Source organism: Chanos chanos, chromosome 10, assembly GCF_902362185.1.
Source record: "Chanos chanos chromosome 10, fChaCha1.1, whole genome shotgun sequence".
Taxonomy (NCBI): Eukaryota; Metazoa; Chordata; class Actinopteri; order Gonorynchiformes; family Chanidae; genus Chanos; species Chanos chanos.
The window spans coordinates 39,175,374-39,199,410 of record NC_044504.1 but is presented as its reverse complement, the minus strand read 5'-3'; the positions used below and the strand labels follow the sequence as shown (position 1 = coordinate 39,199,410).

At 40.3% G+C, this 24,037-nt stretch overlaps 1 protein-coding gene across 1 annotated transcript in view; it reads left to right on the top strand.

The window, feature by feature from the left end:
- The first annotated feature begins 13,315 nt into the window (after positions 1-13,315).
- The window catches only part of sestd1 (SEC14 and spectrin domains 1), a 30,211-nt gene continuing 19,489 nt past the window's right edge, over positions 13,316-24,037 (top strand). Inside the window, exons 1-6 of the mRNA XM_030787240.1 lie at positions 13,316-13,512; positions 15,210-15,307; positions 15,567-15,652; positions 19,062-19,170; positions 20,968-21,058; positions 22,370-22,483. Coding sequence (XP_030643100.1) covers positions 15,598-15,652; positions 19,062-19,170; positions 20,968-21,058; positions 22,370-22,483 — 369 coding nt within the window. The 5' untranslated portion in view covers positions 13,316-13,512; positions 15,210-15,307; positions 15,567-15,597. The remainder of the gene's footprint in view (positions 13,513-15,209; positions 15,308-15,566; positions 15,653-19,061; positions 19,171-20,967; positions 21,059-22,369; positions 22,484-24,037) is intronic.

The window sequence follows — 24,037 nt, the reverse complement described above, 5'->3', positions numbered from 1 at the left end:
ATATACTTCTAAACAACCACAGTGTACTTTGGTCAAATCCTTAAATAATACACAAATCTCAAAACCATTTCTAAACCCAACCTGCCATGAAAAGGCTGTGCCCTCTTTCAGTCAGCATTGTTCATTCCAGTTAAAAGATTTGATGAAGAAAAAATGCTGTTTGACATGGGGCGTTTTAACAGCTAGACCTGTGAGGATGAGACTGTCCACTGCATTCCTGCTAATAGGAGAGAGGGCATTTTGTGCGGTGCTGGGGTGTTTGGGTCAACACCTTGTTTTCATCATGGAACTGGATCGTGATCTTTTGTCTACTGGATGACTTACTCCTGTGAAGACTATGACAATATAAAAAATTAACAATGGCAACAAGCTACCAAAAACAAGTTACCAAAAACAAGCTACCACATCTGTGACAGCACCCCTGAGTCATCACTTGGTTCAGTCCATGCCACAGTCAGAATCCCCTGATTGTTAAAGACACCTGTCACTCATTAATTCTGTTTGGTATAAAAGGAGTCTTTGTCTAACACCTCTCTCTGAGGCATTGTGTTCATCATTTCCCAAGCTGTGGTCCAAGATCCTTCGTCTAATGTTCCCTCTGCATGCCTTGTTCTAGTTTTTTTTTTTTTTTACTCATAATTTTTGTCTTTCGATTTTGGTCTCGTAATTGTTACGACTCTCTAAGGTTTCATGATCTCTGGCCTGTTTGGTAACTTCCATTGTGGATTGCGTTTTGGATTTCTGGAATAAATCTACCACTCTGCAAATAGATCCCCTGTCTGTTTCATTACAACTGCACTTAAATTGTTTCAGAAAGATCATTAACGCTCATATTTAGTCTTGTGAGAATCATATGTTTTTTTAATGTATAATTAAACATGCTGGATTTAAGGGAACTGTTAGCTAAGTATTTGATGTTTGAGTCCTGTATCACACAATGATATCCTCAGTAGGAATTTTAGCCTAATGCACACACTGTCTCTCAGGTCCTTGTATAATGCATCAGCCTACTTGTTTAAAGTGCTGCAATTATGGGGGCTATTTGTTCATATCCAAAGTGCTTTTAAAGATTTATGCCTGTGTTGCCTGATCTTGCGTGAGCGCTGATGGTGCCCAGGCCGCAGCCAGGAGGGGATTATTTCAGTCAACATAAACAGCCGCACTGATGACTGGAGGTGTGGAGGTGTCTCGCATGTTAGTTTAGCCGATCTTAATGCTCTTTTCTTCTCTCTCCCTCCCTCCAACACTTTTCACATGGCGTTTTAGCCACATGCGTAATTGCCTGAAACCGCACTGTTAAAACCCAATGACATTTCATGGTGTTCATTTACGGCCGTGATGTATGTGTGCTTTATGATCCAAAGGTTATTACTATAATTAAGAAATCAAAATGAATTACCACTTTTAATAGTACATACATCAAAGCCAGTCCATGGAAAATATCGTACTTAACCAACAGATGTTGGCTGCAAATATTGCAAAATGGCAGGGTAGTAGTTAATATATTTTCACATTTTGACTGCACCATAAAATGAAGACCATCAGTTAAGCAAAGACAGTTAAGCAAAGATGGAAGAATGAAGTGGCCCATTGCTGAATCACTTGTTTTTGTTTAATACTTATTTTTTTATGTTTTTATGTTTCAGTATTTTGTCATAATGGTTTTAGCTTTTGTCAAACTGAATATTTTGGAACAAACAAAAACTGAGGCAGGTCTCCTCAGAAATCTGTTTATTTGTCATTTTTATTCACAGTTTGAGCAGTTTTGTTATGTGGAGTGGTTTCCCACATAACCGTAATGACTGTGTCTGGAGAGCAAGCTGCGCTCTGTATGCTTGTATGTCGTCCAAAAATACAGCCAGGGCCTTTGGCATTATGCTGGTGAAACATGACACAGGGATACTAAAAGAAGACGCCTGAGAGAAACTCCTTCTGAGAGACAGTATGGTCATTTCATCTGCCAGTAGGATGTCTTTACAACTACAGCTAGGTCTCAAGCCACGTGAGAACCCCTGTCTGATCAGTCGGACAAACACAGACAACAATGCTAAGGCCATCTTCATGCCTGGTTTCATTCAGCTGGTGTCCTCAAGAGTTCATTTGTGAAAATAGAAAAAAAAAAAACCCTTCTCTGGTTCTGATTAGGTATCATACCTCCACAAACCATTGCACATATTACAGAACTTCCATTCTGTGAATGTTTGGAAGTAGCATGGGTCACTGCGTCAGCTCACACTCACGGTGCATTACCAGGTCGCACTCCCTCACCCTCAGCAGTCGCACTGCGCGACACAGCCCTGAGAACACCTCAGCTGGGTCTGGAGCTTTTTGTTTGAACCTTGGGTACAGAACAGGCTTTCACATGTGCTCAAATGATCCAAACTTCACAATTAAACATAATGTCATTCAAGTTCTGAAATAGGTTGTCAATATTGTCAGTATTGTGTGGCGTCGGTCTACTATCTCTCAACACTGTTTCTGGGCTGCAGACTACTGACTCTTCTTCTATTGGCAGGATGAATACCCAAGGCTGTGACGACAGATACCTGCTGAGCAAAACACAACCAGCTCATCCTTATCAAAGGTAGCAGTTTTACAATGGGATTCACTATGAAAATGAGACCAGTTGAGTTGAACGTTCAGTTATCGTACACCACTGTGCTTGCTTCAATCTGTTGTAATCATGTCTTTCCATCAAGGCAAGATAATACAGCAGCCTCTGTCTTGAGGAGAAAGGGAACCCAGTTCTTGTGCTACTCTTCAGATATTTATAAATGAGAAACTAGGTCCACTCAGGCGTTCCCTACTCTAAACCATTCCCAGCAGTGTGTGGAATAACACCGAGCCCCACGGACACCCTGAGTCTGGTCTTTAGGATTACTGCAGGCCCTGTTATCAGGTCAGCTCAGTATCTCCTCATATGACCTGAGGAGATCCTGGGAGAAGAACTCAGATTTGCTGATTTTAGATGAGGACAGGGTAGAGTGTCCTAGAAACGGCACGCACGTGCTCCATCACTTCCAGACAGATCATTCTGGGGCTCTGTTTTTTGAGAACTAAAATTATATACTCTGCCTCTTTCTCTCTCTCTTTCAACTGCAACAACCGTCAATCTGCAGTGGAATCTTAAGGGCACGTTGCCTGGTCTCAACCAAAATTTTACAAACTTTGGACAGAAATTTCGCAGTGTTATTCAAAAGTTTATAATGGTGATTTCCCACTGGACCTTGGCATTGCCGGCCCGGACTGGTCCAATTCCAGAACACCTTAACCGCGGGGTATAATTAAGGACTGGTTGTGGGAAGAAGACTACCAGAAGAAATAAACAATGGTTCTTTAAAACCTTTGGAACCTTTGAGTACCATGCAGAATTAAATACTGCGCCTCTGGGAATACTTGAATACTTGCTTGATCTGAAAATATCTGGCAACCGCACTTTCATGAGTCTATGGGCGCTGGGAATGAAATGAGTAATGACTAAATGGAAGGAGAATGAACGAACTGTTTGAAATGCTGGTGCTGACGTGGTAATTATTTGTAATTAAATGTCGGAGCAGCAGTGCGGCAGGTGTTTTATTATCTATTTATTTGTTTATTTGATCATTCATATTGGTTTTATGTAAAATGAAATAATTGTCATGATAGAGGTATTGATATTTTGTTTAACGGCCTGCTGTGCCATAACTCTAACTCCATAGACTTTTGTTACTAATATCCTTTTTCAGTGAGAAGTTTGTTTCATCAGCTATTTACTCACCTGATTTATTAATAAATTGGAAAATTAATAAATTAATGAATTGTTTTTGAGTACTGGGTTCTTTGTAATGTTGTTTTCTCTTGTCTATTTTAGGTTTGACTGTATGTCCTGCTCCTTTAAAACTGATGTGTGACATTCAAACAATTTTAAACAGGTTCACCAGGAGATCAGTGCTGCTCAGCAGCAAGTCTCAAGTGTTTGTTCTGCACATCAGGCAAAATAGAAATCAGCGTGTAAAATTACATCAGGCAAAATAGAAATCAGTGTGTAAAATTACATCAGGCAAAATAGAAATCAGTGTGTAAAATTACATCAGGCAAAATAGAAATCAGCGTGTAAAATTACATCAGGCAAAATAGAAATCAGCGTGTAAAATTACATCAGGCAAAATAGAAATCAGCGTGTAAAATTACATCAGGCAAAATAGAAATCAGCGTGTAAAATTACATCAGGCAAAATAGAAATCAGCGTGTAAAATTGGATCCAGCTGGGCAGGTATTACTCATCTGAGTGCACCACCCACTGTGCTGTTCCCACTGGAACACCTCCACACCCTCCTATTAAATCATCTCAATGCCAAAGCACCCCTGTTTCTACACCGCTGCACTCTCCCTTGATATAAGCAAACAACCCACACTTCAAAAAGGGTGTTTTTCTTTTTTTTCCCCCCAGTAAACACTTCCCAAAGTCCTTTACATACTCAAATGTTGTCAAGCTCAGTGCAGATCAGAGTCTTATAAATACAGGCCTGGAGGACCAAGGTCCTGCTGTGTTTAATCCTCAGTCGTTTCAAAGACAGAGGCTGAAGCAGGTGTGTGTACTCTCCAACAATCCACAGACCACAGCAAGTCTGAAGAAAGGAGAGGCATTAGGACTGTAGCCCTGTGAGACTGTAGCCCTGTGAGACTGTAGCCCTGTGGGACTGTAGCCCTGTGAGACTGTAGCCCTGTGAGACTGTAGCCCTGTGGGACTGTAGCCCTGTGAGACTGTAGCCCTGTGAGACTGTAGCCCTGTGAGACTGTAGCCCTGTGGGACTACACTGGAAGAATCCCGCTCCACATACGCTGCAAACAGGGAATAAATGTAAATACCGCAGGCTCACTCCGAGTTTAAAGAATAATAACAACAACAACAAAAACAGTTTAAAAGCTGATTTCACCTGAGCTCAGAGCACAAGCTCTCTCATCCCTGAGTCCTTAATCTGTGAACTCCCACTCGGGCACATCCCCTGTTTACTGAGTTTAACTGTCCCCACCGCAGACACACGGGCAGTCGTTTTTTGTTTTTTTTTTCAGGCTGTTCTCTGAGCGATGTATGATACGGTGGTTGAGATTTCTGAAGAAATCACTAATGCCTTGTAATATACCAACAATCTTGAAAGAGCTAATTATTATTATTATTATTTTTTTTTTGTAGGTAATATTATGCAGATATGCCAGATGACCTTCACTTCTAATCAAGAAAAGACTTTGAATCCCCCCCCAGTTCTCAGGTCTATTTGTTTGCAAATGTGAACAGAAAATATTCTGACTTGTTTGTGAGTCTTTCAAATTGAATTGTAGAAATTAGATTTGTTTGCGAACGCATCTCCTGAGACCACGGGCCATCTGCACGGCCTGTTTCTTCTGATGGTTATCCCTAACCAAACCATCAGAGAGAAAAGTCTCTTACAAATCCACGTATCCACGTCAGCCGCTCTGACATTAACATTTGTGTAGAAAATGAATGGAATTGGATATAACTGCTGTCACTTTATGTTTCCCTTTAGAAACAAAAATATATCATGTGAAGGCTGTAATATTTGGTTTGTAAAACAACAACATGTACGCATGTAGGGAATAAAACAAAAACAACAATAAAAAAATAAACACTTGTAGCCTGGATCCACGGTGGCCTTGGGCTTGCTCACTGGGGGTGTGGGTGCTGATCGCTGTATAGCTGTTTTAAGACAATTTTGATAAAAAGTGCTATACAAAGTGCTATACAAAAAAAAATTAATTCAATTGAATTGAATGGATTCTCATACACACACATCAGTTCATATTGTTCTCAGTGGTATATTAAATACTTAAATAGTTAATCTCTTACACACTTAAAGGAGTTTATAAAATTCACAGTTAATGGGAAATATCATTAGAGAATTTCTGGTCCCACTCCATTGTGTGAACGGAGAGATCGGCACAGCCTCCACAATCATCGCACATCAACAAACATACACAGCAAACATACACAACAAACATACACAGCAAACATAAACAACAAACATACACAACAAACATACACAGCAAACATAAACAACAAACATACACAACAAACATATACAGCAAACTTACACAGCAAACATATACAGCAAACTTACACAACAAACATAAACAACAAACATATACAGCAAACTTACACAGCAAACATAAACAACAAACATATACAGCAAACTTACACAGCAAACATGCACAGCAAACATACATAACAAACATACACAACAAACAAAAACAAAAAAGTTACACAACAAACATAAACAACAAACATACACAACAAACATACACAGCAAACATACACCGCAAACATATACAGCAAACATACACAGCAAACATACACAGCAAACATACACAGCAAACATAAACAACAAACATAAACAACAAACATACACAGCAAACATACACAACAAACATACACAACAAACATACACAGCAAACATACACAACAAACATACACAACAAACATAAACAACAAACATACACAACAAACATACACAGCAAACATACACTGTCAGTGCACTGTAACAGCCAAAACTATTCCATCACAATGCAGACCTGCTGCCTGGGGCTGACAGTCTATAATTATGTGTCAATACAAGTCCTGGCCACAGCCACAAGAACAACAACATTATCTTTTCCCTCTGCATTCTTATTGTCACCATATGTAAACTTCATCAGTCAACACTATCCATTTAAATGAGACCATAAAAAAGAGTGTTTGACATACTCTTTTAGGAGGGACTGGCCAGCTGGCTAAACAGCGCCCTCCGATGATCACAGTGGAAAAAGAACAATGTAAATCTAATAAGAGATCTCCACAGATGTCCCCACTCTCACTGTACCCTTCCCACTGAGAACATCATATCATTTCATGGTCATGACACAAAAAGCAACAAGGATCACAAGGATAAGAATTTTGTATTTAAAATGCATGAGGTATTTATCTTATTGGGAGAAGCTGTTGAACAGATTGCCTCTGCTACTGTTTCCCATTGGGTATACAATACAGAGAAAGCATCCTCAAAGAAGAAAATGGTATTTGTCCTCAGTGATGTTACTGACAGTCTCAGTGGTGTGCACTGGTCTTTTATTAGCCTCAAAGAAATCGCTCTCTCTCGTGCTCTCTCTCTCTCTCTCTCTCTCGCTCATTCTCTCTCTCCCTCTCCTAACTACTTTCCGTCTGTTCAGCCTGTGTTTTCTGGACGATTTGCTCCCACCGTCGGGGCAGGACAGTGTTCCAGGAGCAGCAGAGAGGATGCTGGGACTGGCTACCATGCCACTCTTTAGGACGACTGGAGATGAATAGAGCTACTGGGACCAGCCGGATTTACCAGTATCGGTTCTTCTCTCTTCTGCGTGGGCTACGTGTATTCATGCCAGTCTTCATTGGTAAAACTATCCCCTGGGGATGACAACCTGTTATTATGCTTCAGCGTTTCTACTGCATGTTGCCACAAGATCAATGAAAAACCTCATCCACACATCTTCTCTCTGTTGCCCTCAGTACTTTGCATCAGTGAAAACTATTCACAGAGTCTGCACAAACTACTGCTTCCATATATTGACCCTAAACATGGTCTTGTCATGTTAATGTTCAGAATTAAGTCAATTGTTATACAAATGATCTACAAAATTATTAATCTCTGCTTTAGACTTTTCCTCTCATTTTAGGTTTTCCTAACTATGGTACAATTTAGGGATGGCAAAAGTAACACACTCCATTATTCATTTGCAGTTTGTACTTAAAGTATTAGGTGAAATATACAGTCTTAGTAATTTCAGTACAGGACGAAGGCTGTTTCTCCGTGTGCACATAGATTCATGGCAGGTTGCTCTGGTTTAGCATGGAAAGCCTCATTAGAGACATCTAGTGGCTTTTTTTTTTGTAGAATCCTTTCATCACCAATTACAAGGTGCTCAGCAAGTAACATTACCATAGCAACTGAATATATTCAGCCTCTTTCTATTTTTGGACTCACGTATTTCATAACAGGCTTTTCCTGAGAGGAATTCACACAACAGAAGACAAATCTAAATTTATCTTCATAATTATACAGTTTGTCATATCCATATTGATATTCATGGACATGGCAGGATTTGTCTGTTCAAACTACATTCATCATAGGCTTTGCTATAGTGTCTCTGTGACATTGCAATGCACTCACATTTCCATTTCTTCATTTAGCAAATGGTGCCGTCCAGAGCAACTTACACTTGAATAAATGAGTGAATGATTAATTAAATTGTTTGATTCATTCGTTCAATCAATCAATGTGCTGATCAATATCTTAATGAACAAATACATTAATGCAGATTACTTTAGGATACGTTTTCTTTATATGCATGGCGGGCTTCTTCCTGCTTTGTGCTGTTTGCCTTCTAGTTCCCCACAAAGACCACTGGGGCCCATGCCTTACGCTGTCGTGGGCTGTTTATTACACAAGCCTGTGTGGAGAGTGTATATTAAAGCCTGTGTGGAGAGTGTGTATTAAAGCCTGTGTGGAGAGTGTGTATTAAAGCCTGTGTAGAGACTGTGTATTAAAGCCTGTGTATAGTGTGTATTAAAGCCTGTGTGTAGAGTGTGTATTAAAGCCTGTGTAGAGTGTGTATTAAAGCCTGTGTGGAGAGTGTGTATTAAAGCCTGTGGAGAGTGTGTATTAAAGCCTGTGTGGAGAGTGTGTATTAAAGCCTGTGTGGAGAGTGGGTATTAAAGCCTGTGTGGAGAGTGTATATTAAAGCCTGTGTAGAGTGTGTATTAAAGCCTGTGTAGAGTGTGTATTAAAGCCTGTGTAGAGTGTGTATTAAAGCCTGTGTGGAGTGTGTATTAAAGCCTGTGTGTAGAGTGTGTATTAAAGCCTGTGTAGAGTGTGTATTAAAGCCTGTGTGGAGAGTGTATATTAAAGCCTGTGTAGAGTGTGTATTAAAGCCTGTGTAGAGTGTGTATTAAAGCCTGTGTGGAGAGTGTATATTAAAGCCTGTGTAGAGTGTGTATTAAAGCCTGTGGAGAGTGTGTATTAAAGCCTGTGTGGAGAGTGTGTATTAAAGCCTGTGTGGAGAGTGTGTATTAAAGCCTGTGTAGAGTGTGTATTAAAGCCTGTGTGTAGAGTGTGTATTAAAGCCTGTGTAGAGTGTGTATTAAAGCCTGTGTGGAGAGTGTGTATTAAAGCCTGTGTGGAGAGTGTGTATTAAAGCCTGTGTAGAGTGTGTATTAAAGCCTGTGTGGAGAGTGTATATTAAAGCCTGTGTGGAGAGTGTATATTAAAGCCTGTGTGTAGAGTGTGTATTAAAGCCTGTGTAGAGTGTGTATTAAAGCCTGTGTAGAGTGTGTATTAAAGCCTGTGTGTAGAGTGTGTATTAAAGCTTGTGTGGAGAGTGTATATTAAAGCCTGTGTGGAGAGTGTATATTAAAGCCTGTGTGTAGAGTGTGTATTAAAGCCTGTGTGGAGAGTGTATATTAAAGCCTGTGTGTAGAGTGTGTATTAAAGCCTGTGTGGAGAGTGTGTATTAAAGCCTGTGTAGAGTGTGTATTAAAGCCTGTGTGGAGAGTGTATATTAAAGCCTGTGTGGAGAGTGTGTATTAAAGCCTGTGTAGAGTGTGTATTAAAGCCTGTGTAGAGTGTGTATTAAAGCCTGTGTGGAGAGTGTGTATTAAAGCCTGTGTGTAGAGTGTGTATTAAAGCCTGTGGAGAGTGTGTATTAAAGCCTGTGTGGAGAGTGTGTATTAAAGCCTGTGTGGAGAGTGTGTATTAAAGCCTGTGTGGAGAGTGTATATTAAAGCCTGTGTAGAGTGTGTATTAAAGCCTGTGGAGAGTGTGTATTAAAGCCTGTGTAGAGTGTGTATTAAAGCCTGTGTGTAGAGTGTGTATTAAAGCCTGTGGAGAGTGTGTATTAAAGCCTGTGTAGAGTGTGTATTAAAGCCTGTGTAGAGTGTGTATTAAAGCCTGTGTGGAGAGTGTGTATTAAAGCCTGTGTAGAGTGTGTATTAAAGCCTGTGTAGAGTGTGTATTAAAGCCTGTGTAGAGTGTGTATTAAAGCCTGTGTGTAGAGTGTGTATTAAAGCCTGTGTGGAGAGTGTATATTAAAGCCTGTGTGGAGAGTGTGTATTAAAGCCTGTGTGTAGAGTGTGTATTAAAGCCTGTGTGTAGAGTGTGTATTAAAGCCTGTGGAGAGTGTGTATTAAAGCCTGTGTAGAGTGTGTATTAAAGCCTGTGTAGAGTGTGTATTAAAGCCTGTGTGTAGAGTGTGTATTAAAGCCTGTGTAGAGTGTGTATTAAAGCCTGTGTGGAGAGTGTATATTAAAGCCTGTGTGGAGAGTGTGTATTAAAGCCTGTGTGGAGAGTGTGTATTAAAGCCTGTGTATAGTGTGTATTAAAGCCTGTGTAGAGTGTGTATTAAAGCCTGTGTAGAGTGTGTATTAAAGCCTGTGTGGAGAGTGTATATTAAAGCCTGTGTATAGTGTGTATTAAAGCCTGTGTGTAGAGTGTGTATTAAAGCCTGTGTGGAGAGTGTATTAAGCCTGTGGAGAGTGTGTATTAAAGCCTGTGTGTAGAGTGTGTATTAAAGCCTGTGTGGAGAGTGTGTATTAAAGCCTGTGTAGAGTGTGTATTAAAGCCTGTGTAGAGTGTGTATTAAAGCCTGTGTAGAGTGTGTATTAAAGCCTGTGTAGAGTGTGTATTAAAGCCTGTGTGGAGAGTGTGTATTAAAGCCTGTGTAGAGTGTGTATTAAAGCCTGTGTAGAGTGTGTATTAAAGCCTGTGTGGAGAGTGTGTATTAAAGCCTGTGTAAAGCCTGTGTGGAGTGTGTATTAAAGCCTGTGTGGAGAGTGTGTATTAAAGCCTGTGTAGAGTGTATATTAAAGCCTGTGTGGAGAGTGTATTAAGCCTGTGGAGAGTGTGTATTAAAGCCTGTGTAAAGCCTGTGTGGAGTGTGTATTAAAGCCTGTGTAGAGTGTGTATTAAAGCCTGTGTAGAGTGTGTATTAAAGCCTGTGTGGAGAGTGTGTATTAAAGCCTGTGTAGAGTGTGTATTAAAGCCTGTGTAGAGTGTGTATTAAAGCCTGTGTAGAGTGTGTATTAAAGCCTGTGTGGAGAGTGTGTATTAAAGCCTGTGTGTAGAGTGTGTATTAAAGCCTGTGTGGAGTGTGTATTAAAGCCTGTGTGGAGAGTGTGTATTAAAGCCTGTGTGCAGTGTGTATTAAAGCCTGTGTAGAGTGTGTATTAAAGCCTGTGTAGAGTGTGTATTAAAGCCTGTGTGCAGTGTGTATTAAAGCCTGTGTAGAGTGTGTATTAAAGCCTGTGTGGAGTGTGTATTAAAGCCTGTGTAGAGAGTCTATATCAAAGGGGGACAAATATGCAGTATTAAAAATGAGACATAAACTTAAACTCGTATCTGCTGTTATTAATGCTACAAAAACATGAAACATACCAACTGGACTAGAGAGCGAATTTGCCTGAGAAGACGTCCACTGACGTCACAGCTGTCTGTTAACACGGAAACCCTATCCTATCATTAAAATACTCAAACTTTCCGACGTAACACTCAAGTTTTACCAAAGACACTTAAAACATTGTTGAATGCTGAATTGCGACAGTAAAACACCAAATACTAGCCCTATAACACTAAGGCTATATCTAATTCTACCAGCTGGTATCACTGCCACTGAAACTCTTACCGGCAGCTGGATACAATCGCATCACACTATAAAGTACCTAACTATATGCGCTCGACTCAAATTCCACGGTATGCAAACGCCTTTTTCTCCGCTCGTTTAAAACTCACAGCTCAAATTTATGAATACACAACACCCTTTCAATATGTCCCCATGTCATTCATGAAGATATACAACATTTCTTACGGGAACAAATCTTTAAAATACAGGAATGAAAAACTGTGGAGTTATTTAAGACATATCTCACAATACGGGAGAGAGTGGAAAATGGGGTAATTATCGCACTTGAACATGTCATGTTACTACACTGTCAGTGTCAGCATAGTATCAAAGCAGCACACAGATAGATAGACAGACAGACAGAAAGAAAGAAAGAAAGAAAGAAAGAAAGTCACTCTTTTATGCCCACAGATGACCTCCTCCAGAAATCAAATACACAAATACAGAAAACAATACAAACATAAAAACAAAATTTTCCATTTAAAAATAAAATAACTGAGCAGGATAATCGAATGTAAAACAACACCCTGCATATGTAACACTGCATCCTCAAAGTATGAATACAAGTTTTTTGGTAGCTTACGATACATTTTCGCTCTTTATAAACACGGACATACGAAATCAGCCATTAAAAATCAGGTAAGACAGTTTAGTCACAAAGCAAAATTGGTTTACCCGAGGGTGCCACGTGGTACCGTACTGAGTGGAAATGGACATAAATCTTAGCACGCTGCTGAAACAGTTCAGCCAAGCACCCAAGCGTGGTAGAATGTGCGCAAAATACTTAGATCTGAAAATACTTTTGTTGATCATTTTGAACCATATCCACCTGAGTAATGAACAGTGAAAACAAACGAACGGTTTAATAAAGTATTAATACTTTGACTCAGCAGTCTAATTTCAGTTTAGGAGATAAAAATGGTGCTGACTAATTTCAGTTATAAGTACACACTGTCTACATGTCCAAGGTCGTCCAGTCCATAAGTTCATTTGCAACTGCCATCAGTTAATGAATAATAAGAGGTAAAAAAGGAAAATAAAACAGCTGTTGCTCTTTTTAAAAGAAAAATAATGTCTATAACAGACAAGGCGTCAAAGGCTCCTCTACAAAGAAATACTACAGGGGCATCAGTGGTGTTTGTGTGAGCACATATAAAGTTATAATTGTATGGTACAGCTTTCTTGCAGACAAGTTAAATGGTTATTATCATTATCTCAGATTGTTCATTTCCAAAGCCAACGGCGTGGCTCATCTTTTGAAAGCGCTGTAGGAATGACATCGACTTAGTTCACTGTTTCATAATATTTTTCTAACTTAGGAGACAGTGGACTTCACTTCCAAGTAGATTGTGGTGCCGTTAAAAAGTGGCACAGTTTGTCAATGGAAAAGAAAAAGAACGTAGCCCTTCTACACTTCTAATACTTAAAAATAAAATGTATATACATAAATTCAAGGCCCGTGGTCTGAAGCATTTCCATCACGTCTCATATCCGGATACATGTCACTGTAGTAACAACTTCATATTGCTTATTGTTCATTTGGGAGTGGCTACAGTGCGTAGACCAACCCCCTTGAAACAAAACCTAACGTCTACCGTTACTCTTCAATGTATTGATTAATAAACAGGCCGTGTATGCTCCTAAAACTGTAAAAAAAAAATAGCTAATTTGCACAACTTCCGGGCCATCAACAAAATCTGTCAGTGTTCTGAAAACAACATTGCTATTCGACAGAAGACGACTGAAGTCTGTAACTGAAAACTACTCACAGCTGTGCTACAGCAGGTCAGGCATCGCTGAGACACAAACGCAAAGTGACCACGTTCATCCGAGGTAAGACGGACATCAAACCTCGTGTTGCCTGTGGTAAATTCATTTTATTTATGAACATGATCACTAGCATAAAGAATTTCCTCAGTCACAATATATAGGTCATTGAGTGCGAAGGCTATACAGCCGCTCTGCCTTGACTGTAACGTGCGGACGAACGCTAACTTGCTAACGCAAACGGCTTGTGTGTGAGGAGGGCTAAAGCTGTGGTTGCTAGTTAGCTACTGTGAGCGTGGTGAAATCACTCATTAGCTATGCTACGTCCATCTCACGGTACCCTGGCACCTAACTAGTTATGTGAAACATTTCCTTTGCTATCGAGGTCCGTTGCTGTCTCGGATGTGTTTTTCTTTCCTTAAATAGAGCAAACCTTGCAAAGTAGGCCACAGAGGTGGGTCCTCGTCATAGGCTTTGTTCAATGCCCACCGAGCCCTGTTCCATTCAGGAATTGCTGTCCTTGTTTTAGTCAGCTCGCGTTGTGCTAGATAAAGCGACCGAGAGATAAGTGAATCAACATTTTTTAGTTGGTCTTCTGCACTCCGGTTATTAACCGGCTCCAAGGCTAACACTGTTAGCTGATCCCGTATGGATAGTATTTTGTATTTTTTGTAAGTATTTTATGAGTCTGTCCTCATAGTATTTCAGCGTTTTGCCTGAACCAAGTTAATGCGTGGTAATTCATGCAAAATCACATCTACCGACAGTTTCATTTACTTTTAGAATGAACAAATGTTTTCACGGGTAATACAAGCTCCTGATGAGACATGCACTGAGCGTTTAGTCGTCCGCGCCAGTTAGCTGGTTAAAAAGGTGTGTAATATCATCTCTCAGTTTTGTGCTGTGGTGTCCTTGATATCCACATGTCTCAGAATATGAAAATATCCCATGGTTCGCTGAATTGTATAAGAATGTTTGCAAGTCTTGGAAATCTGTAAGTGGAGCCCTTTGCCGGTTTTGGAAGATTTGCACTGCAGTTTCCAAATTAAATGCCCTGAGCTGCACTTTTTTGCTGCATTGCAATCTGCTAATAGATTTAGGGAACCAAAGCCTTGTCCTTTTGCCAGTTACCATGGAAATCTGCTCGACTGCAGTTTTGGGAATCTCTGCTTAGCACATACTTTTCAAATGATGTGGCACTTTACACTGTCAGCTTATATGTTACTAAGTATGGTTTCTCAGCCCGTATTTGCTATCGTCCGAATGGATAATCCAAACTCCTCCAGAGTTTACAACTGTTTTGGAGGTTCATGAGGTCGTTTTTGGAATTTATGAGTTTTCCTTCTCATGGCTGTACTGTGGAAGGTTGAGCCTAGGGAGTGAAGCTGGGGTGAATCTGGTGATCACTGATTGCTTACATGAGACTTTTTACTGTAAGCATTTTAATCTGGAACAGTCCCCTAAATAAAGTACGTGTACCAGCTGCCAAGCATAAGTATGTATGAGAGTCATACTGAGTTTAAATTTGATCTCTTCCCAGTCAAAGTTTGTTGTTTTCCTATCCTGAAAAATCTGACAGAATTTGAAACAAAAAGGATGGTAATGAGTCTCCCTCTCTCTGTCTCTGTCTCTGTCTCTCTCTCTCTCTCTCTCTCTCTGTCACACACTATCTCACTCCCTCACTCTCTCTCACACACACACACAAACACACACTATCTCTGCTGCTCCCTCTCTCTCCATCACTCCCTCCATTCTCAAACCAGCTCTTTCTCTCTGCGCTCTGCTCTGCATCCTGCTTTCAGAACATGGGCAAAGACAGAAATGAATGAAGATGTGCTTGACATTTTGAATCATTTTTGAGGTAAGTTTGGCTTTTCTCTCAATCAGGGTTATGCTTGGGGTTTTACACTAAGAGCTGTAATTGAATATCATTAGGTAAAGTGATGATTCTAACAATTTGAATGATCAAAAATATAGCTGTTAGCAATTTGTCACATATTTTCTAAAATTCCACAAAATCCAGTCACACTGTTTGAATTGTTTTCCACTGTTAAGATTGACCGAATCCCACCAGTGTATACTGATTATCAGAAGTAATTTAACACACGTGTTTTCCACAGCTTACAGATTTGAGTATTGACGTTTAGCAGTATGGAGGCCACAACAATATTGCCTGTCCTGAAGAAAAAACTGGCTTTTCTGTCAGGTAATAATCTCAGAATATACATGAATAAATAATTTAATCTGTGACGAGTTTTATCTGAATTATGATGTGGGAATATTTATGGTGAACGATCCTGTCAGACATTCACTGATGACATTGCACATCTAGTGAACAGTCTCAGCATGTGCACACATGTCCTTCAGATGTCCCTGGTGTATGTGTATGAGGTATATGAGTATGAGGTGTATATGAGTATGAGGTGTATATGTGTATGAGGTGTATATGTGTATGAGGTGTATATGTGTATGAGTATGAAGTATATGAGTATGAGGTGTATGAGTATGAAGTGTATGAGTATGAGGTGTATATGTGTGTGAGGTATATGAGTATGAGGTATATGTATATGAGGTATATGTATATGAGTATGAGATGTATATGAGTATGAGGTGTATATGAGTATGAGGTATATGTATATGAGTATGAGGTGTATATGAGTATGAGGTGTGTATGAGTATGAGGTGTATATGTGTATGAGGTATATGTATATGAGTATGAGGTGTATGAGTATGAAGTATATGAGTATGAAGTATATGAGTATGAGGTGTATATGTGTATGAGGTATATGAGTATGAGGTATATGTATATGAGGTATATGTATATGAGTATGAGGTATATGAGATGTGTATGAGTATGAGGTGTGTATGAGTATGAGGTGCATGAGGTGTGTGTGTATGAGGTATATGTGTATGAGTATGAGGTATATGAGTATGAGGGCTTTACGGGACATGTCTTTTTTCCTTTTGGGTCAGTGCCAATAAACCTGGTTTCTGTCATGTTAACCATGTTGGCCAGTGTCACAAAGCCGTGATGATTTACTTGAAGTCCAGAGTGGGGTTTAATATGAAAGCAATCAGCTTAGAAAAGAGTAGAGGTTGTGTTTGTTCCTGTTTCATAAACAGATCAAACTCATGTCAAAGTAAACAGTGGGAAATGAATGATGATGGTGGTGATGATTCAGAGATGAGGGGAGAGAAAGTGGGCTGGTTTGCATCCCCACTTTAGGACTTCACTGTTCTTCACGTCAGAAAGGACATCAGATATTCAAAAATGATCTGCTGGAAAGGGGATTTTATGAGTCAGCCACAGAAATGCATCAACAGTTCATCATTACCGTCAGGCTGGCCAGTGTCCTGCTGTCTGCAGTTATGAGGGAATGGATGATATAAATGACTGTGTCCTCCACACAATGACCCACCCAGTCTCACTTTCACTGGAGGAGAAAAAGCAGCCAGTCTAGCACCAGGAGCATAACTCTTCAGTTTAACTGTTGAGTTTAACTGTATAACTGAGAACTGTAAACTTGAAAGTGCATGTTATTTCAAAGTGCTTACTTAAATGCGTCAGGTTTTTTTTAATGGGTTCTACATTATTCTAGAAAACAAGCTTATCAAAAAGAGGATTGTCATGTTTGTAGAGGATTATTTTACCGTTGCGTTTATCACTGATATTCAGAGTGGTCTCTAAAGATTAACGGTAAAATTACAGTCGTTCATCCTCATCTATAAGCCTCAGCCCCAAGCTCTCTGTTTATTGGCTGAGAGTTTACTCCATGTAAGAGGCTAACTGTGTGTTTAACATCCAGCCTGTTGTTAATGTTGTCCACATCCACGGTCTCATCTGTTAAATAGTACCTCAAAAATCTGGACATGAGGTTGGTGCTGGTGTAATGAGAGTTAGTTGGAGGTGTCCTGTGAGGGTTTATTGATCATCACTCTGTGAAGTTGTGTTTTGCTGTTGACACTGCTACATAGAGCTGAAGGTTGTACACTCGTTGTCATGAGAAACACTGAAGGACACTTCTCCCCTACAGGACACAGATGCACCAATGCCCCACTGAATAAAAACATAAATGAATCTTTGTTTTATTTAGAAAAATTCTCACTGGCTGGAATTCTGCCTGTGAATGTCTTTCTGCCTGTGAATGGTATGGTATAATTGCCTTTATGAAATTGTTTATAGCATAGTGAGTGTTAGAACTGAGTTAACAGTTAAAGCGTTTTATTTATTTCTGATAAGGCAAAATGAAATAGATTAATTAAGAGGGTATGTGGTGTGCTGGTTTAAACAGATGTTGCACTCTCCTGTCTAATGTTTGACAGTTAGAACTGAATAAGTTCAGTTAAAACTCAGAGGCTGCTCTTTTTCTCACACAGGAGTGCACACACTCTCTGAGCCCAATCAATATTTCACACCAGTTTTTCTACTCACAGTTTTAACAAGATGGTCTTTGTCATCTTAAAAAGGCTCTTTCTGGTGATGTTACTGAGGGTTTGCTATGACTGACTCTCTCTCTGATGTGGCTTGGCTTGAGTTGGTTAGATTTGTGCATTCCTGTTTGGTTTGAATCCCAGCTATGCTGTCTATGCTAGATGTTTCTTTAGGAGGCTTAAAGGAGAAAAGAAAGCAGTCGGACATGAGTTTTCAGGCAGGTGGAGTGTGACTCGGGCTCTTGGTCAGTGGTGGTCACTGACGGGCTGATGGTGTGGTGGGAAGAGTATGGCATGAAAACGAGTGATCAGTTTCAGACGGGTCAGAGAGAGACTGGTTTCAGACGGGTCAGAGAGAGACTGGTTTCAGACGGGTCAGAGAGAGACTGGTTTCAGACAGGTCAGAGGGAGACTGGTTTCAGACGGGTCAGAGAGAGACTGGTTTCAGATGGGTCAGAGGGAGACTGGTTTCAGATGGGTCAGAGAGAGACTGGTTTCAGATGGGTCAGAGAGAGACTGGTTTCAGATGGGTCAGAGGGAGACTGGTTTCAGATGGGTCAGAGGGAGACTGGTTTCAGATGGGTCAGAGGGAGACTGGTTTCAGATGGGTCAGAGGGAGACTGGTTTCAGATGGGTCAGAGGGAGACTGGTTTCAGATGGGTCAGAGAGAGACTGGTTTCAGACGGGTCAGAGAGAGACTGGTTTCAGATGGGCCAGAGAGAGACTGGTTTCAGACGGGTCAGAGAGAAACTGGTTTCAGATGGGTCAGAGGGAGACTGGTTTCAGATGGGTCAGAGAGAGACTGGTTTCAGATGGGTCAGAGAGAGACTGGTTTCAGACGCGTCAGACAGAGATTGGTTTCAGACAGGTGAGAGAGACAGACTGGTTTCAGACGCGTCAGACAGAGATTGGTTTCAGGCAGGTGAGAGAGAGAGACTGGTTTCAGACGCATCAGACAGAGACTGGTTTCAGATGTGTCAGACACAGACTGATTTCAGATGGGTGAGAGAGAGAGACTGGTTTCAGACGGGTGAGAGAGAGAGACTGGTTTCAGACGCGTCAGACAGAGACTGATTTCAGACGGGTGAGAGAGAGAGACTGGTTTCAGACGGGTCAGAGAGACTGGGCGGGCCTCTCTCGGACTGACTGAGATGACTGCTGACTCTGATTTTTGACCTCTCCAGGAGGGAAGGACAGACGCAGTGGGTTGATCCTGACCATACCATTATGCACAGAACAGACCAGCATGGAAGAGCTCAGCACTACCCTGGACTACCTCCTAAGTATACCCAGGTAAGACCAGTATAAACCCCAGTTAAGACTAGTATATACCCCAGGTTAGACCAGTATACCCAGGTAAGACCAGTATAAACCCCAGTTAAGACCAGTATACCCAGGTAAGACCAGTATAAACCCCAGGTAAGACCAGTATAAACCCCAGTTAAGACCAGTATACCCAGGTAAGACCAGTATAAACCCCAGTTAAGACTAGTATATACCCCAGGTTAGACCAGTATACCCAGGTAAAACCAGTATTAATCCCAGTTAAGACTAGTATATACCCCAGGTTAGACCAGTATACCCAGGTAAGACCAGTATTAATCCCAGTTAAGACTAGTATATACCCCAGGTTAGACCAGTATACCCAGGTAAGACCAGCATATACCCCAGGTTAGACCAGTATACTTTATGTTAAACCTTAAATCTTTAATCTTTAACATACCCCAGGTTAGACCAGTGTACTTTAATCTTTAACCAGTATACTTTATCTTGAACCTTAAATCTGTAATCTTTAATATACTGCAGGTTAGACCAGTATACTTTAGTCTTTAACCAGTATACTTTATCTTAAACCATAAATCTGTAATCTTTAATATACCGCAGGTTAGACCAGTGTACTTTAATCTTTAACCAGTATCTTTAATATACCGCAGGTTAGACCAGTATACTTTAGTCTTTAACCATAAATCTGTAATCTTTAATATACCGCAGGTTAGACCAGTATACTTTAGTCTTTAACCAGTATACTTTATCTTAAACCACAAATCTGTAATCTGTAATATACCGCAGGTTAGACCAGTGTACTTTAATCTTTAACCAGTATCTTTAATATACCGCAGGTTAGACCAGTATACTTTAGTCTTTAACCAGTATACTTTATCTTAAACCATAAATCTGTAATCTGTAATATACCACAGGTTAGACCAGTATACTTTAATCTTTAACCAGTATCTTTAATATACCGCAGGTTAGACCAGTATGCTTTATATTAAACCATTAATCTGTAATCTGTAATAATCTGTAATATATCGCAGGTTAGACCAGTATACTTTAAGTTAAACCATAAATCTGTGATCTGTAATATACTGCAGGTTAGACCAGCATACTTTATCTTTAACCATAAATCTGTAATCTGTAATAAACTGTAATATACTGCAGGTTAGACCAGTATACTTTAGTCTTTAACCATAAATCTGTAATAATCTGTAATATACTGCAGGTTAGACCAGCATCTCTGGGTCTGTGCTCGTCTCACCAGAGTTTGTATTTGTGAGATTAATTTTTGTGGGTCCTTCTAATCTAATTGATTTTTTTGCCCTCTAAATCTTTTAGTGAATCATTTTCTGGGCCTGTTATGTTCTGTTCGAGTTATGCTGAGTTGTGTTTCGAGGTGGAATATGCAGCAAAGGTGAAGGTTTTGTTACTGACATGAATTTCCTCCCAAGCTGACATTTTAGCACTTCCTCACTGGGCTTTTTCAGTCTGCTATTCACTGGAGTTCTGTCTGTCCCTGGTCCAGCCGTCAGTCTTTGTGAAAGGAACAGCAGTTCAAAGGCTTGCAGTACAGCCCGCCAGCCGTGTCATGCACACGCATCACCTTCATATCAGCCCATGTCTACTGATGGACGTTTTTCTCTGTTTGTTTGTTCAGACCGACATGCAGTAAAACTGTCTCTCATCATTCCCCCTCCAGACGTCTTGGAGTAATCCAGGGAACACAGCTGTAGAGCCTTCATGTTATTCAGTATGTCAGACGCCTCTTTATGAACTGTCACATCTCTGCTGGTCTGTGTCTTTTTTTCCCCCTAGTGAGAAATGCAAAGCCCGTGGTTTCACTGTCATTGTGGATGGGAGAAAGTCCCAGTGGAACATTGTGAAGACTGTTGTCCTGATGCTGCAGGTGAGCAGGGAACTGTTGATGATACACAAACTCCATGCTATCGTGCTCTTAGAGGTCACTTTCTGATTGGCTGGAAGTGGCTAATTTCGCTGCCGGTAGATTGTTCCCCTGGGACCAGTTCTGTCCACATCTGCACGCTGGGCATCTGTCGCTGTTTCTACACTGATTAATCACCAACATAATGAATATTCATTATAGAGATTAAAGAGAGAATCGGTTACAATGTCTCCGTAAGGCTTTACCACAGGTTCATGCAAAGCCATTAAATATTGTAAACCAAATGTTTTCATTCTTTCTCATTCTCACAGAACAAAGCGATATTTACATTTCACGTCGACCGCTCGGCTCGCTGAAAGGAAAGGCTCTTCGTTAGAGCTAGAGTCGTTTTCCAGCTGTCAGGTGAAATTAGGAGCTCACGTACCAGTTTATCTGCCACACCATTAAACGCCTATGCGTTTGACCCACTTTAGTCTCTCTGTTTGCTGGGACGTATTAAACTCTGGATGTTTTTGTTTTGTATTTTTTCCATTATTCCCGAGAGATCTCATTATATTGTGTGTACACAGTTAAATGTTTACTGAAAAGCAAAAAAAAGTACCAAATTTAAGTTGAATAAATATAAAAATCACTGGGCAACCACTGAAGTGATCTTTTCATCAGATGTTCTCCATAAAACTGTTGCGTAAAAAGCGGTATTTGATATTTCTGGTAGCCTGTGAGCTGATGTAAGGAGAGAGTCCTGAGCCTGTTCTCTGACACCGGTTCTGTGGCGTCGCCCACGGCGACGATGGATCTCACTCTGCTGCTGACCTGGATTTGTCAGTGGAGACTGCGTGCGCTGTGCCAATGAGCTTGGCTCACGTCTTCACTTTCCACAGCCTGCCAGAATATTAAAAAAAAATGTTCTTGCCCGAAACAGACTAACATTCTGAGGCTCAGAGGATGATATGTCTCCAGTCTGGTTTACGTTTGAGAAGTCACTACACCATTTCCTCATGAAAGAGTCAACTAATCCTCCATAGCCTTGATAAAAGGAGGAGAATACTGATGATCATGCGGTTATAACTGTGTTATGTCTCTCTGCACAGTGCGGAGCACGTCTAGTCTGGCACCATCACTACACGCCAGCATTTCATGTCAAATTTGAATGTTTATGTGCTATTTATTTTTTTATTTATTTTGACTGGAATATAAGGAAGCTGTTCGATGCATGGTTTAACATGCAGGAGTGATGAAACGGGTCACGGTGTTCATTTTTATTGTCTGTTTTATTTGTTTATTGTATGCCCTTTATTTATTTATTTATTTCAGAATGTGATTCCAGCAGAGGTGTCTCTGGTGTGTGTGGTGAAGCCTGATGAGTTCTGGGACAAGAAGGTGACCCATTTCTGTTTTTGGAAGGAGAAGGACAGGTTAGGCTTTGAGGTGAGTCTTTCAGTCTGTTCCTGTACTTGCTGTGTTGAGAGGGCGTGGCTGATGTCTCAGAGGGAAACATTGTGATCAATTCAATTCTCTTTCCCTGTGAAGGTCACATGACAAATAGACAGATATGACACGCTGTCCATGCTTTGTTAAAAGCTGTTCACCATTTCTCCTGTTTACCAAGCTTTCAGACGTATCCTTCAGAAACCATAACAGAATAAAACACAGCATTAACACAGGACAGGATAAAACACAGCATTAACACAGGACAGGATAAAACACTGCATTAACACAGGACAGGATAAACACAGCATTAACACAGGACAGGATAAAACACAGCATTAACACAGGACAGGATAAAACACAGCATTAACACAGGACAGGATAAACACAGCATTAACACAGGACAGGATAAAACACAGCATTAACACAGAACAGGATAAAACACAACATTAACACAGGACAGGATAAACACAGCATTAACACAGGACAGAATAAAACACTGCATTAACACAGGACAGGATAAACACAGCATTAACACAGGACAGGATAAAACACAGCATTAACACAGGACAGGATAAAACACTGCATTAACACAGGACAGGATAAACACAGCATTAACACAGGACAGGATAAAACACAGCATTAACACAGAACAGGATAAAACACAACATTAACACAGGACAGGATAAACACAGCATTAACACAGGACAGAATAAAGCACAGCCGTAACACAGGACAGGATAAAACACAGCATTAACACAGGACAGAATAAAACACAGCATTAACACAGGACAGGATAAACACAGCATTAACACAGGACAGGATAAAACACAGCTTTAACACAGGACAGAATAAAACACAGCATTAACACAGGACAGGATAAACACAGCATTAACACACGACAGGATAAAACACAGCATTAACACAGGACAGGATAAAACACAGCATTAACACAGGACAGAATAAAACACAGCATTAACACAGAACAGGATAAACACAGCATTAACACAGGACAGGATAAAACACAGCTTTAACACAGGACAGAATAAAACACAGCATTAACACAGGACAGGATAAACACAGCATTAACACATGACAGGATAAAACACAGCATTAACACAGGACAGGATAAAACACAGCATTAACACAGGACAGAATAAAACACAGCATTAACACAGAACAGGATAAAACACAGCATTAACACAGGACAGGATAAACACAACATTAACACAGGACAGGATAAAACACAGCATTAACACAGGACAGGATAAAACACAGCATTAACACAGGACAGGATAAAACACAGCATTAACACAGGACAGGATAAAACACAGCATTAACACACGACAGGATAAAACACAGCATTAACACACGACAGGATAAAACACAGCATTAACACACGACAGGATAAAACACAGCATTAACACAGGACAGGATAAAACACAGAATTAACACACGACAGGATAAAACACAGCATTAACACAGGACAGAATAAAGCACAGCATTAACACAGGACAGAATAAAACACAGCCGTAACACAGGACAGGATAAAAC